The 16,722-nt window shown below is 48.1% G+C and overlaps 1 protein-coding gene across 7 annotated transcripts in view; it reads left to right on the forward strand.

Annotated features, from left to right (window-relative positions):
- Window positions 1-16,455, forward strand: part of Rbp (RIMS binding protein) — a 388,544-nt gene extending 372,089 nt beyond the window's left edge. For 6 of the 7 annotated variants that reach the window (XM_089574466.1, XM_089574467.1, XM_089574470.1 and 3 more), the window contains 6 exons: window positions 514-959; window positions 1,501-1,645; window positions 2,002-2,102; window positions 3,021-3,240; window positions 4,050-4,093; window positions 8,847-16,455. In XM_089574466.1, coding sequence (XP_089430592.1) covers window positions 514-959; window positions 1,501-1,645; window positions 2,002-2,102; window positions 3,021-3,240; window positions 4,050-4,093; window positions 8,847-9,452 — 1,562 coding nt within the window. In that variant the 3' untranslated portion in view covers window positions 9,453-16,455. The remainder of the gene's footprint in view (window positions 1-513; window positions 960-1,500; window positions 1,646-2,001; window positions 2,103-3,020; window positions 3,241-4,049; window positions 4,094-8,846) is intronic. The other variant, XM_089574471.1, reaches the window with a different exon arrangement.
- Window positions 16,456-16,722: the final 267 nt, after the last annotated feature.

Genomic DNA, 16,722 nt, shown 5'->3' on the forward strand with positions numbered 1-16,722 from the left:
GACATCGCACAATGTGCTTGCGCGTATAGCATACGTCAGTTAACACCACAGTGCCCATATGCATGATAGGAGCTCTCCATACACGCGCCTATCATTGCTGGTTTTGTTGCTATATGTTTTTCTTGAGTCTTATATTATATTTTCGCCCTGCGTACGTGCTACCATGTCTGAGCGTTATGCATTCCGTAGTTCTAGCTGTATAAGTATAGTTGTTAGCAGCGCCTGTCTAATGGTTCTCCGTCTGCTTTTGGTAGTTTATCTTTCCTTAATTGTACGTCGATCGGCTCTTACCCAGCTCTTACTCCTGCAGCGAGTGCTACTAATGATAAACCGTACAGCTGGCTATGCACTATGCGCACTGAAGAAACAAACGTCCTTCTCCATTGTTTCAAGCAGAACTTTTTTCGGGCCCATTCTGACATACGCGCTTTTCCCTGTCCCTTCTTCGTTTCGCCTTCAGGCTGCTTCTTTCGCGCTGTTTCACGTATGTCCATTATTTCACCCCGAGAGCAGACATGGGCAAGGACAGCGATGGAGGCGGCCTCGGCGTGGTGGACAACTACTCGGAGGAGGAGTTCTCCAAATACGACATGGGACCCCGGGGCGGGATGCCGCGACCAGCGACGAGGCATCAGGTCCCCGGCCGGTACCACGGCGGAGAACGAGGACCCCGCAGTGGAGAGCCGCAGCACGGCGGAGTCGCCTACCAGGAGCGGCCCCGGCCCACGTCGCCGACGCCTCCTTCGAGGGCCATGCGACCCCTGGTGGACGACGAGCCACCCCCCGCCAGGGGCAGCTACGGCCGCCAGCAGGGCGGTGGTGGACGCGGCGGTGGCGGCCAAAGGCAACCTCGGGTGCGTTGGTTCGTGGCCCTGTTCGACTACGACCCGCAGACCATGTCACCCAATCCGGACACGGCCGATGAAGAGCTACCCTTCCAGGAAGGCGACCTCATCAAGGTGCGGCCACCGCAGCCATTCCGGGGCATGGAAATAGCATCACTTTCCCAAGACTGTGTTTCAACCAGCTCAAGGAGTTAACTTCACAATCTGAGACACACACAGTAGGACTTATTATCAGACGAACATAGCGCTGACTATTCCGCGGCATCGAGTATAAATGCGCACATGAAGTGCAAGTGATTCATGGCATACGCACCGAGAACAAAAAACAACAAAATGAATGCTGAGGATAAGAGCAGTACAATAATTAGTCTTCTAGCCCATCAAAACGTGTCAGAAAACTCGCTACAAGCGGTATAGTTTCGGTTTCGTTTATTGGCGCTGTTGTGTTTATGTTTACTGTTTATGCTACGGTATCGACTAGACTTGCGCATCGTAGAGCTCCGATTGTTCTAGTAGCCCTATCTAACGGAATGTCCTGGCCTTGCTATTGAGAGCTGTTTTATTGTCGCGATACGGATGCCTGAAAAATTTTACCTTACGCGCCTCATCGAAAATGGAGAATACCTCACGCGATATTTTATCCTTCTCTCGCAAGATCTATGGCGGCAAGGACCAGGACGGTTTCTACAAGGGGGAATGCAATGGCCGCGTGGGCTTCGTACCCTGTAACATGGTGTCCGAGGTCCACTTGGACAACGAGAACGCGGAACCGCCCAGGTCGAGGCCTGCCCAGTACAGAGGTAAGGAATTCAGAATTCTTTGAGGAATGACGCATATGCTCTGCCTGAACCGATTGCATAATTCGGCATATTCACGGTACTGAATGAAATCAGTTTCTGAAGAGTGTGTTTCAAAAAAAGTCACTATATACATGGTGCAGTTCAGGTTTTGCTTTGTCGGCAGGGTTACCGTTTGTGACCTAACGTTATTGCGTTTCGCAGAACTTCGTCAGTACCGTCAGCGGTATTGATGCTTAGGTATTAAAGAAATGAAGGGAATACATGCTATGATGGCGGGAAAAAAATACTGAGAAGAAAATCGGAATAAACACCTCTATGTGCGTCTAGAAACAAGAATTAAGAGTGTTTTGCTGCAGGCAACGACTCCTGGGGAGGTGTTATGCGGCCACAGCCCAAGAGGATGGTAGCACTCTACGATTATGATCCGGCTGAACTGAGCCCCAATCCAGATCCTTTCGTAAGTAGTTTTCTTGGTTCCTTTCGTTGGTCCTTTCTTACTCTGGCACTTTTTTTTTTCAGACATTTGTACCTTTGTGTCACTATATCTAAAGTAGAAGGAGAGTCGGATGCCTTGTACCAAAGTTTCTGAGTCTTGGGGCGCTAACCAGTATTAATCCTGGAGAAGAAGCCTCGTTGTGACGAATAAGCACCACTGCCCTGAAAGCTCGGAGCTGTGTTTCGTATTATAAGTCGCGTTTCTCATCTGTTGTGCTGTAGACTAGAAACTACAAATAGGCAGCGTGTATCACACCTTGTAGGCAGAGAACTGTTGCGGTCCATGGAAATTATTTAGGCAAAAATAAAGACTACTAGCCATCCAGGTTGGCGACAGCTTATCTACTTAGTTGAATATATATTACGCCGGTACGCGACAGGCGGGTTCACAATAATATCTAGTGCTGTCATTTTTTACAACGTTTTAAGGTGGTCGTAATAGCCTCTACGATTAGCGGTCTTAGTTACGTAAAGGCGCTGAATTTGAACTGTCTTGAAAGTGATGGGACAAGAACCGATATTTTCACTGTAGTATTCGTGAGTGCTACCCAGCGCAACTGCGTCGTTTCGACTGTATACGATTTCACTCGAGAGAACGCGGCCATGGATGTTGCAGAGCGCGGCCGTGGATGTGACTGACCGAGGCTGTCGTTGCAGTGTGCGCTGAGATATTTAGCATTTTTGCGCTCCGCGGCTCCGAAGTGCAGTGTCAAAATGTGTCTGTATAGCTTCTCAGCCCTTCGCATAAACCGGAAGTGATGTCATGTCCCGCTTATTTTTGGCAACGACTGCGCGTTCCTATGTCTCTTACAACTTTCAAACGCTGCTGCGTTCAATATCGTTCGCCACTGAAGCTCTGACGCGTGTGCTCGCTGTGCAGTCCGAGCTGGCGTTCAGCACGGGCGACGTCATCTACGTGTACGGCGACATGGACGAGGACGGCTTCTACTTTGGCGAGCTTCGGGGCCAGCAGGGTCTGGTCCCTTCCAACTTCCTCACCGAGGCGCCGGCCGACTACGCGGCCAACGACGGCGGAGGCGGTGGGCCGCGCGGAGGCGGCGGTCCTTCCAGGCACGGCTCCCTGCAGCAGCAGCACAAGGGTACGCCCCGCCGTCGCTTGCGCCCAGCTCTGCCCCTAAAGTTGTCTAAGTTACTATAACTTTACTCAGAAATATATACATATTAAAAAAATCACAGGGGCCCCTAATTTCGTTATGTGATGGCAGTGCGGTATCATTGCCAGCTCTTAACGCCTTTGCGTGAAATGACGTCATTTCCGGTCCGGTGACGTCACTTTTCTCCTACCGATGTGTGAATTGCATAACTTACGAAGGAATTTGGAACGATGGGGCTTCTAATGCTATCACGTTAAAAGGTGATCACGTAGGTAAGAACGCCCAAAATACTTGCATCGAACTATATTTGCACCTAGCTTTAGACCAGCGACGACATAGTTCTTATCTGAAAATAAAGCCAACCAGCCGTTTTAACACATACGCTGCGAGACTTAAGCGAGACTTTTGCGAGAGTTGTGCGAGACTTGTGCACTGCGAGCTTGTGAATGCGAGTATGAAGTGGCAGATGCTGTGTTGTCTTTCAGTGATTCAAGCGAGCATAATTATCTAATGCAGGCATTATCAACTGCCTCGTTGACCTAACAATCTCGCAATAAATATGCGTCGCCTAGTGCGCTCCGCATACAGTACTTGATTCCTTCGCATTTCATTTGAACAAGCATGCTATGCTTGTTCCTGAATAACTTATATTGCCCGCTGTTTTATTTTTATTTCTATTTTGTTTTTCTACGTTTTTCCTTTCAAAAGCTTTGGTATGCAGTTTGCTTGTACGCTTATATTATTTTTGTTTTGTTTGAACTTTCTGCTTTTGTTTGCTAACTTTTCTTTCACAGCTGCTTTTGCTAACAGAGCCAACGAGAGCCCTCCCTCTGTCATGGTAATTTTTCTCGCTTTGATGGGGATTTTTTTCTCGCATGCCTCACGCTACCCTGCACCTGCATGTTTCCGGTCGTATCTGTCACCGCATGGACTTCTTTTTATCTTTCACGCATTGTATCGACTTCTGCATTACAAGTAATGGAGTGATCTTGCACTGGACATAATCATGTCCGCACTCGCTGTGTATTCGCGCTGCTTTGCAGATGCGTATTCTTGACTTTGTTCTGTAAACTAAGAGCAAAAAAACAGTTTTGTGTGGCGAATGTTTCGTAGCACATCTTGCACAACGCAGAAAAGTAATGGGCGCACGCACAGATCAGGCGAATTCATTTTGGGTGTCGTGAGTCGCAGTTTGAAGGCCTCCGATGTCATATGCCAGTAATTTCAAGTCGGACAAATTTTAAGCTATCGAAAGCGGGGGAAAACTCGCATCCGGAACTGTTCCACTCGAATATGAAGGCATGCCACGTATGTCTTTTCCGAAAGGCGGCGCTGCGAACGTGGTATATACTTGTAACTACATCTTAGCAGATGGGCTGATCAATCAGGTGGTTTCTCTGTTATACATACCTTTGTTGGTTTTCTCTGTTATACATACCGGGGGGGGGGGGGGGGGGGGGGGGTTGCCTTTGTTGGTTTTTTTCCAGAAGGGGGGGGGAGTTGGGTGTTGGTCGAGTTGAGAGTGAGGGGGAGGGAGAACTGCGCGGTAAGGGATGCGTATTTCTCCTAGTCTACATGCCCCTTTTTGGGTGGTGTTAAGATTTGAAAACTCTAATACCACTGCATTTTGCTGCTTGCAAGACATACCTCAAAGCCGGCATATGCTGTAACATTACTAAACAATAAATATGTTACCCTAATGTCTTTCTTGATTGCGCTAACTTCTCCTTGGTACAAATGAAAGGCTCACAGGTGTATTGAGGAAGAGAGGGATGGAGTGGGGTCCGTGAGGTCGGCGTTTCATAGATGTATAGACTCTGTACTTCCATTTCTAGTTTGTTCTATTGAACGTCTCTCCAACTCTGGGCGCAGTTCGGAGGGTCAAGTGTGCTGACGTATCACTATTACACCTTTTGATACCAAGGCCAGCACTTTCCGCGCGTCAGCACGGTTTTCCTTTTCAGAGTTGTGACAACTCTCTCACCTTCCACGTTCCTCAATCTGTCCCCAAAACACTAACCTCAGCTTGCCCGCGCCGCGATTAAATTGCTGTTTTTCTTTTTCCGCTTCATCTTAGACCCTTAGACTCTTTTTCTTTTCATCCTTTTTTTCTTCGTTTGTTCTTTTTATCCGGTCCCCTTCATTCTTCTTGAGTTCAAGCTGCCGTAGAAAGCTCCTCTAAAACGCTGTCGCAAGAAAGCAGCTTTCCAACTCACTAAGGTAGAGAGCTGCTGCCGGCTTTCCGTTCCCTTGCTACCGACAATTTCGCGCCTCACTAGACCGCGTCCAGAAACTGGTGCGAGGGCCCTGCCTGTGCTTTCGACGGCCGTCTCCGATCAGCGACCGAGGAAGAGAAGTGTTTTTATACGTTTGGTAGCTCACTGCTGCCGAAAGTGAGGCAGAAACAAGCCGTGTAACGAAATTTTAGCGTACGTTTAAAGAACCCCCCTGTCGTAAAAATGAGCCCAGAGCGCTCCGTTAGACGGAGTGTCTCATGACCCGTAGTGTTGGTTTGGTCCGTATAAAAGCCATTAACCGTTAGCAGTGTAACTGTCGGACCTACTTATCACAGTGACAGTATACCCCCGCTTCGAGGATGACACGTGTACCTGTGTGTTCATGCAAGTACAGGCTTTAGATAGGGTAACAAGTAATTGTATACGTTATAGTTGAAAGGCGCCCACTTTGAGACAAAAAAGAAACAGAAAATATAAGAAAGGTGTTTTTGCTCGTTAACAAGAACGCGAGAAATAGAAGAACTAAGAGTGGAGGGGATCACGAGCAATAGTAATTCAATCGTCCGCAATTAATTTTACGGCCATAATCTCAGAAAACGGAAGTGGGTACAAAGCGGAGAAAAACAGTAAACCTTGAACCAGCAGACGTGTATTGTGGAAAGGAATTCAAGTCGTCAGTCACGCGGCCATCCCTTTGAGGTACTCTACTGCAGTTGTTTAATCACGCCGCTTCCTAGATTTGGCTAGAGAATATCTATCTTAACAAAAGCGTGTGACGACTTCTGCTGAGCTAACAGACGCGTGCACATTCCAGTACGGTAACTGTAACGTCAACGGTTGACGTCGCCCCTAGTATTTGCGAACGGTTTTCAGCGGAAAAGTTCGTATGCGACGGGACTGTCCGTAGATTTTAGTCTTCACCGCGCTAACCTGGTTTTAGAATTAAGCAGACGCTATAGTTAAACTGCGATACAAACTTTGGCACCTTCGCAGTTGATGCAAGATGTTCCTACGCCTCTTTGATGTTCAGTCGCTCCTTGATTCGTGGGTTTTTTTAATGTTCGCGGCAAGGAGGCAGTTGCCTTAACCTCCAATCAACGGGAGAGTTTCGTGCAGTTCCACGTGTGTACACTAACGGGTTGCCGTCTTGCACTGGGTTCTTGGTTGAATAGAGCATGTGAAGCATGGTGACGTGGGTTATTATTTGCAAATGTCTTCGGTGGTAAATGTCACTGACGTTCCGATTTTGCGCGCAGATTTTCTCCTCCGCTAACGGAAAGAAGAAATGTTCCTGCCTCTGGTGTCAGAATACGCTCTTGACGGAAAGTGTATCGCTTAAGCAAGTTTTACTGCATGCAGAGGCGATGTATAAGCGTACACCGAGTGGTTCAGCGTGGCGAGACAGTCGCTTTTAAAAATACGCTTTTTTGAGGTGTAAAGAGGCTTTTTGCAGCCTAGTACTATAGTACTATGTTCCAGTGGTGGCGGACTTCAGAAAACTGTGAAATCATTACAACTAGTAAGCCGGTTAACTAAATTTTAAATTCTAGATTTGCAGTTGTCTATTAGTAACAAACGCGTGTGAATGCTCAGAATTATTCTAAACACTCATACGCGTCTGTTACTAATGAGCATATCTTTAAATATTTAAGGGCAACCATGCACCAGACTGCGATAGTTAAACGTTTACTATTATAATTTAGTGAAAAGGCTTGCTAATTGCATGGTTTAAAGGTTTTCTGACGTCTGCAATCACCGATATTGCCATGCCGCCAAAGCCATATTTTTATACCTCAAATAGCTTGCTTTGAAATATTACTGGCTGGCTTCGCCGAAACACCTGGCATACGTTGAAAAAGGCTCTCTTAACCTTTCACCAGCTTTTAGACAAGTAAGATTTCTGCACTCGTAACTTAGCAACCTAAAGTCTTTAACTTGCTTCTTTCTTTACGTAGATTAGATTCGTACAGAGTTCAGCAGGTCTCCCTGGATGCTGCCTAAGAAGTTATGATTTGTGACAAAGTATTACGGCTTCGTTCAGGATGCAGTCTCAATTCTCGAATTTCTCCAAAACGTCACACTAGCATGTTTAGTAACCAAAAGCTTATCATATGGTTTTCGTTATAAATGCGCTTATTCCGACTGCAGTCTTGTCACGGCGGAACGGAGCCACTGTTTCATGGTGCAGATATTTTTTGGCACTAACATCATCGTAAATGTAATCAGTGGGCATTATGGGTACACAAATGAATGAAATTTTTTACTACGCAATAAAAACTTGCTCTCACTAAGTACTTCGAGGATATTTTTATTGCCTCATATCAGCACCAAGGTACGCAGAAAAATTACATTTCCCGAGTTTGATGTGCACGTGCGTATCTCTCAATGATCTTTTTAGTAACCCAAGCATTAAAAGATATTCATGCCACGTCTCGTGCGGCCAAGCGAATGCCGAAAGACTTTGGCCTCTGCACAAAATTTGCAATCACTGTATTTTGGATGTTTGTTTTTTTTTACCGCAAAGTATCAACTAGGCCGGGCCAGTGGGGGAAATTTTTTTTGTAACTATCTTGTGATTGAGGCTTTTAACACAAGGTAATGTATTCCTTACCTCCATTTTAACTTAAACGCACCTTATCGGGCCCTTCGCTTACGCTGGTGAGGTGATCACGGGGTATCTCCTGCCATTTTCCTTATTGCGTGCTGCATCTCTCATTCTTAATGCGAACAGGGAGAGATTAAAAATTACCATTACCTAACCCTATGGGACCCGCTGAGTCGTCACAGCTGAGGCCTAGGCATAATTGCTACCACGGCGGTGGCGTTTTCATAGAGGATTGGTTTATTGGGGTTTAACGTCCCAAAGCAACTGAGGCTATCAGGGACACCGTAGTGAAGGGCTCCGGAAATTTCGACCACCTGGGGTTCTTTAACGTGCACTGACATCGCACAGTACACGGGCCTCTAGAATTTCGCTTTCATCGAAATTCAGCCGCCGCGGCCGGGATCGAACCCGCATCTTTCGGGTCAGCAGCCGAGCACCATAACCACTGAGCCACCGCGGCGGGGCTTTTCATAGAGGAGGAAGTCAAAAAGAACACTCCTGGGCTCGGATTTTGTTGCAGGTTAAAAACTTGCAGGTGATCGAAATTAACCCAGTGGTCTGCTTCTCTGGGAAGTTCCCCATCGCCGAGAAGTACCTACCCAGCAAACCAAAAACCTCTAGGTTTTTGCTTTGCTGGGTAGGATGCGTGAAAAGACTCGCTGTTTTCTTTTAAAAGTAGTTTGCTGCTATACCTGCGGTACTCGCAGTTGGTCTTACGCTGTTGTCTGGCGTCTCCTCCCCACCCCTAGACCTGCGGGGCGAGCCTTCCATGGGAGGAGGAGGCGGAGGAGGTCGCGTCCACCCGTCGCAGGGCCACGGCGGCTCCCAGCGGTCGCATCCGTCGGCCCCTGCGCACCAGGCTGCTTCGGCGGGCCGCCACGCGCCGCCCGAGGAGCACTGGTCGCAGCAGCAACACCAGCAGCACCAGCAGCAGCACGCCTACCAGCAACAGCCGCACCAGCAGCGGGGCCCGCCGCCGGGCGCGCTCGAGCCGTCCCACTACGAGCACCGGTCTCCGCACGAGCAGCGCTCCTCCGCCTACGCGTCCCGGCCGGTCGTGGGCACGGCGCAGCGATGGTGAACCCCCGACGCTCCTGCCGCCCCACGCCAGGCGCCGGCCGCGGCTGCACGCCCAGCAGCTGAGGCGGCGCGCGGTCACGCCGCCCCGACGCTCCTCGCCGCCGTCGGGCGCAACTGTCGACGGCAAGAGGTTGTCCTCGCCCGCAGCGGCCGAGTCCCCGCCGCCTCCGGAACAGCTGAGGCCCAAGAAGAAAGGCCGCTTCCGGTTCTTGCATGCGCTCAAGAGGCTCTTCGGTATGAAGGGCAAGCGCAGTTCTGCAGCGCCTGTCCAGTGATTCTTCCCGAGCGAGGGTTTGGTGCCGAACATCATCCCACCGACCTCCTGGCCGCGGACTCGGTGAGAGTAACACCATGCGCCCATCGGCACGGCCTGTGCTTCTGGACGGAGCGTACAGCAGGGTGGAATGAAAAGTTTCCAGGGGTTGTTCGTTCGGCTTAGCTTACTGTTCAAGCGAGAATCTCAGTGGCCTATCGCTGCTTGTAAGCAGCATTTCTGGAAGCATGTCAGGGCTTTTATAAGCTACGCATTTGGATCGATAAAAAGAATTCTGCAAAACGGCAGTTGGAGGAAGAGTACGTTGTGCTCTACACCTCGTATGCAGTTTGACCGCCGTATACCTGCAGCCACCATTGATGTGATCGGCAATGCTATTATTCCAGGAGTGACTTGAAAGCTAGTGAAGTTACTTTCTCAGTGCTGATCTGCGAGATGCGGCGCACATTCGTGCTCGGAAGGACACGCAGAAACCTGTTACCACGTGGGAAAGTTATACGTGCCTCAACCAAAGATGTAGGTGCACCACTTCAACATCCAGTGAGAAAAAAAAAATGAGAGCGTTTGCTTCACTCATGTCATTCCAGGGAGACCAAAGGCGCTTGTCCATCGCTTGCAACGCTGGCCATTGGGTGCGTTCCATCATAGGTAGCACAATGCTTGTGAGAGCGAAGAACAAGACTGATAACAGGAAAAAGGACAGAACGATCCGTCTACAAGAGTAGGACGAACAATCCATTCCACCCTGCTTCTGGAAGCGGCACACATCTGCCGAAGTAAAGTTCCTGGTCTGCCGTTCAAGACCTGCCGTCACTCGCTTCCGTTTAGCCCACGTTTGGAGCATCATATTCGAACAACCCTTCACCATCCTGTTCACCGTCTAAAAAGGCCACATGCTCCATTTCGTAGTCGTCCTGGTACCACAGGCCACCGGCATCCTGAAGGCGGCCGAAGGAACCCGCCCGTAGCCAGGGCCTAGCTCAGCGAGTGCACATGATTCTGTGGCATCTTCATCGTTGACATGAGACAGTTCTAAGCTCCATCATTCGCTGCATCCGCTGCCTCCTGGGGCAAGAGGAACCGGACAACTCCGAATCGGTGTCTGTTCGTGCGCGTTCTGTGTGCATCATCCGTGATAAGTCACGCACAGCCTGCCTATAGCTGTGCGATTCTTTCCTTTCTTCCGACAAACTATGATTGAGACACTACCAGCATTGTTTACTTCTTGTTGCCTCTTACCATTTGCCCCCTCCCCTCTAACAAGCGTCGAGTAAGGTTCGAAGCAAGTGTGTCATATTTCAATGTACAAAGGAACTGTCTTAACTGAATTTTCATGTTACACACCCTGTGTGCGTCATTAAGCTGTGCGATAATATACCGTGGTCACTATGTAGTAGCCGCATGCGGCTCTGCCATAAACACACACATACACACACGTGCACAACACATATGTCTCGTTGTTCGCACTGGGGCCGCTTATTCATGCCACGCTTCGTCTCGTTTACGTTCTTCGTTGTCACACGCAAGAGATTGTTCTTCTAAGGCGTGGAGCCTGCCTTCTTCTAAGCAACTCAGAAGTTACATTTATGTCCATCGGTGTAGTCACGCCGACGACGATTGAGCGTGTCGCGTAATGCGCAACAACGCCTAGCAACAAGCTGCTGATTCGAACACGGAGGCTCGTCGTCTTCGGCTGCCACCGATGCATGTGTCTGCCGTTTTCCGCACCGTCACGACGCGTGCATGTAGATGCGTCCCTTTTTAGAGCCACCGGAGTTGTAGAAGTCTCATTCCACGAGTCGTGGCGTCCTTTGAAAAAGAGAAAAAAAAATGCAAGCATGTGGACGAGAATGACGAGGGCGCCATTTTGCACATATCCTGCGCGAACCCGGCGCCAACCAGCCTGGGGCGAGTGCTCTGGGCTGGTGAAGAGTCGTTCGAGAGGTTCGCGCCTTTACACGTGCCAACAGCGGACGTTCCGCACTCAGGAATCTCGTCCCTAACCTCCTTCCCAGACACTTAGAAAAAAAAAAAAAAAAGAAATAACCACCGCACTCTCCGTGGCTGGCGAGTCAGCCGCGTTGGCTTCTCCCGACAAATGGCGTGTGTGTGTGTGTCTGTGAGGTGTGACTGTGTGTGCGTTGTCAACATTCCGCGCGCGCGCTCATTTTCGTGTGATTGGTGAGCGTAGGCGTCTTTTCTTTTGTTCACTTGTCATGGTGTAGCAGAATGGCGTCAAAATCTGCAAGCGTGGCTAGTGTATTCGAAGCTGAGACGTTGATCGCCGCGGTATAAACAGTTGGGCGAGCTCTAAAAGGTGTAAAAAAGATGCGGACGTGTAGTTGTTATATCTTCTCGATGGCGCGTAGCAACCGCGTAGACACATTCCTGGTGCCCTTCCATGGCAGCTTTGCGTAGATTTCACTGCCCTGATTCTGTCTCCCCACAACCCGGCAGCTTGTCGAATGGGTCAGGCAATGGTCTAACAGGAAGAATCGATGAATAATGAAGCTACTGTGCGCGTGGTAGTGCTGGCTAGGCCCTGGCACGGCAAGGACACCTCCTCTCTACACTGTTGCGATCGCTAACTACACAGTAATGCCTTGTTCCTCTTCAGCAAAGTGAATGAAGTCACGGCGCCTCATCGATCTCTTACTCCTATAGTGATGATTCCTTTTGCGGTCTCCACCAAGCAGCATGAGAGAATTTGTAGCGCGTCAAATGACAGGAAGAGCAATGCAGATTCTCCGGGAGAAAAATTTGGAACAGGTTCATTTTGATATTCTTCTGAAAGTTGGAAAATGGTGTTGCAAGTGCCGGCAGACAGGCCCTTTGAAGAGAGCATGTATGACAGATTCTTCTTAGCTGACTACTCCTTCTGGCGTGAATTGTCTTCGGTGAGAAATTCCGGATGGAAGTTACCTTGTTCGTAAGTATAAATTAAAGATGAAATGCTCTTGAAAGCGCCGCTCTTGATTAGATCACCGGAATGTCGGAATGTGTAGTCGGAAGTGCGTCGCTAAAGTACCATTATGCGAGCTCCACTATCATCGCTCACGGAACACAACCTCCTCAGTACACTGCCGAAGAGCTTGTGTGCGCGCTTGTTAACTTGGCTTTCGGCATGTGTGCCTGGTAAACGTAAACGCCGCAAAATCGTCGTTAAAGAGGAAGCAGCACCTGAACGAGTAGATTTTCCTACAAAACCCATTCTGGTTTAGTTAAGTAGCGTTTACTAACAGGTCACTGTGTAAAGATATATCGTCGACTATGCTCGCTTCGGGGTTTTGTGCGATAGAAAGAAAAATGATAAATCCTGAAGCCGAAGCCTTGTAGAGTCGATTACAAGTTTTTTTCCTCGTTGGTGACGCTTTGGTGCAAGGTGTTTCCGCCTAACACAGTGGAAGTTAGGTGTACAGTAGGAACTAAGTATCAAAGCGGGCGTCGCTTTCTGAGAAAGCGTTCGTGAACTGAAGTTAATTACATATTACCTCCGTTCTCAAGGACTGCTTTGTTCGCAACGTTGATGCCGATGTTGCGCGCGTTCTGTAAATACTAACACGGTGAGGAGTAGGCAAAGCAAATCTTTCTCACGCCAGTGGTTTATACTTTTCCCCTGAGTTATTTCGCGCTCCCATCAGCACGCGGCGTGTTGAGCTGGTAAACGTGACGACGCTCAAACCGACTTAGCGGTCTTCCTTTTCTATGCGTGACGTCAGCATCACCCACACGCGCACGCACACACACACAAACACTTGGTGTAAAATGTTAACTAGCTAGTTACAGACCTATGGCTACGTGTAATGGGCTCAGTGGTGTTATAGCAATGCCGGTTATATTGCATACTTTTTTTTTCTTTTCTAAGGAAACCTGAACTTGTTTCCTATACATTTTGCAACGTTTCTTGAACACGACGGCGAGATAATAGAACAGAAAGAAGCGCCTGGCAATCCAGCTTTGAGCAATGATGGCCTGTAGCCCTTTGTTCCTTTGTAACTAATTATTATGGCTTGTTGCACGTCCATCTATAAGGTACCTTATACTGCGATGGTGTCGCGATGGTTTTTGTACCGCAGGATTAGGCTTTATTATGATTGTAGCTTCTCCCCGATATATCTTCAGCCGGCGTTATAACATGAGCCTTTGACGCCTCATCTTGACAAAGTTTTCAGCGCATTTGTATATTTATCGACGTAAGTGGTGTTAGCGGCGTGATCGAGAGGAGTGTTGCATGCAAAGAGTGTTCCTAACTCTAGTGAAACCATTTAGCGGTTTCAGATGAATGGTTATGCTAGTCAGAGGCGGTGGTACTTTTTATTCGATTGTGCTTTCCGACCTGAGGCAATAGGTTACGAAGGAGGGCCTGAGCCTTGTGGCACACTATGGAGAGGAGTGAGTAGAAGAACAGGTGGACTTTGAATGCATTGCGCTATTCTCCCGGCGTTACGGCACTGACTGCGCGAGGTGTTCATATATCAGCTCCAGCGTGTTCCTTAGTTTCGTTCTTCTGTACCCTTCTTTGAGCAAAACATGCGCTGAACTTTCATTGATTTCATCGAACCTTGACTACAGATCAGTTCAGCTATGCTAGTAACCCACACAAATCTTGCATTCTCCACTGTCTCATTACTTGGTTGTTACAGGGTCAGTCATGCAACCATAGCACATGGAATAAGGTTCATTTGGCAGATACTGACCTGCAAAGCAGTTAAGGTATGTTAGTAACGTATACAAAAAAATGAATTTTTATATTCAAGTGAATATTTGAGTACTTACGGTATACTGCGTGCAAATGTGCGTTTATGCAAGCAGATCTTAACCTAAAACGAGGCACAGCTCTGTTTTTAACTCCTGAAAAAATGGGCGTATACCTTTAACTGACTGTTTATTGAGATTTTAAGGAGTCAATCATTCAGAAAACTGTGTGCTAGGTGGACATTCTTTTCTGTAGCTCTTAACCGGAAATGGAGTTGAGCTGTCGTTTTCAAGAGAGCTACCAATATAGATGTCCAGTTTCATTTGTCACGTTATCACCCTGCTCACGCAAGCGTTAGGCTAAGGGCTAAATTACCAATTCCGTATTGCACCTTACATTATGGTTGCTAAGGTTAGACCCTGAAAACCTTCAGCACTCGCTTTGGAGGCATCTGCACTTGTAAACGTGGCATCGTCCAGCACGACTCATTGGTTCCGCTTACGCCGTCAACCGCGTGAAGAATCGTGGCTTGAGAGGACCTATCTCCGGTGTCTGTCACATATCCCTTTCAGCAAGCACCACCACACTGTCTTACGTAGGTCGAAAGTTGGGTTGACATCACTCCGAGAAGAGGCCGGGGGATTGACACCCGAGTCTGGGGAAGGATGATCCGCGCATACATATAGCGGGTATGTTTAGCCTGTATAGTAGAGTGCAAACTTCAATCCGGGGATCGTAAGCTGGAAGTACCCGGTGCAGAACGCTCTCCTTGCCGTCTCATGACCAGCTGTGGGGAGAGATATGGCGGCTTGAGTCAGGCGTCGGAATACATATATGAATGTGCCTTTTTCAGTTGTAATCTTCCCGTACTTTGTTCGTACGTAGAGTTAGTCACGTCGTGTGTGCGTGTGTGAGAAAGGAAAGAAGAAAGAAATGACTTTTTTTGTTCTTTTCGTTCTTCTGTATCGTCGTGAGCTGCTGCGCGCTTTTGTAAATATGTCCAGACACAAGGACACCACCGGCCAGTTCACATACACACAAACACGACACTACACACGAGCGTGTGTTTCCTTTCGGTTGATTTCTTTTGTCGGAGAGACACCGATGCATGTGTATACTCGCACGAGACGTATGTGTAACGTGGCGTCTATCGGCAGCACGTGACCGCTTGATCTGCTGCCGCTGCCGCCGGCATTTTAAATGTGCAATAATGAACGCATTATCGCTTTTAACGCTTTGGCATCTCTCGCTGTTGCGCGCTCTAGCTATTTCTATACGCGCTCCACCCTTTGCAAAAACTAAGCAAAACCTGGTTTGCAGGTTTGCATCCCGTTTTATTCTCGATCGCTTTCCTCCGTTCTCTGTTTTGCTGTTTCTTTTTTTTTTAATTGTATGTGCAATTGGCGAGGACCGTGGAGAAGGACCTTTTGTAATTGAGATGTTCTTTGTGCATTTTTTCTTTTGCAGGCGTACGTCCTTGCGTCGTAAAGGCTGAGTTTTAAGCGGATGTCGGTTAAAGTCAGCGTGATTTGTTGTTCGCTGCCTTGTGGATTGGTGCTTGGGGTCGCACGCGCGAACAAGGACATTCTTTGCTCAAGATGTCCGCAGCTGTCCGCGATCTTGTGTAATACAGCGGTCGATCCCGGTAAGGTGACCGTACTGCCTTTGACGGCCTTGCATATAGAAAGTACATAGGATGAAGGCTGATTACACAACTGCTGCAAAGGCAATTTATGGGTATAAATTTGTTTTACACTGCACGAAATATTTCTTGTCCATTTCGATTAGGAAACCGTCGCCAGAAAATGTAACTCCGTTTCGGCATCAGACAAATGGTTTTCTAGGGCAAGGTTCTACTTGTTCGCCAAAATTGTTACTAGTCGTTCCGAAGGTCAGAGCTTGATTCACTTTTATCTCTGTGTTGTAATACTTCTATATTTGTTTTGTTCTTTCCTCTTTCATGATTTCTTTTCATTTCGCGCGTGTACATGACATCTTGAAGCGTTTTCATTTTCATGTTTCCGTTGCCAGCAGCTTTTATTGCTAAGTGTGTTGCTGGACGCCTTTTGCTCCCGTTTTTATCTTTCCATCTGAGTTTGCATCGAAGAAGACACTTTTTTATCTGTGATTGTTCGGGATACAACCCCCCCCCCCCCCTTCTCTCCTCGTCTTTATTTTGACATGAACTTTGTCTCAAGGTTGTGCAAAACTTCCCTTCTCTTTCCCCCCGCTGCTAACATTTCACCAGGTTTCATCTTTCTCAAAAACGGTGTCGCACATTCCGCAATAAAAAAGTATGAAGAAGTAATCGTCTGTCTGCTTTTTAGTTTTTTTTTAATGCTTGCGCAAGTCTGTAGACCTTCACCTACGATTTCAAGCGTCACTTCACCTAGACCCCACAAGACCTGGAACAGCCCAGACAACACACGGCAAGATCCCCACCAATCCTACACCCTCTGTCCCATCTCCCCAACCATCGTCATCAGGCCTTTCTTTCCTGAAAGGTATTAATTCATTAATATGTCCTATTTGCAGTTTCTGTGACAGATGATGGCCACAGGGTATTGGAAATAGT

Source organism: Amblyomma mixtum, chromosome 2 (assembly GCF_055824585.1).
Source record: "Amblyomma mixtum isolate Tamu chromosome 2, ASM5582458v1, whole genome shotgun sequence".
NCBI classification, from domain to species: Eukaryota; Metazoa; Arthropoda; class Arachnida; order Ixodida; family Ixodidae; genus Amblyomma; species Amblyomma mixtum.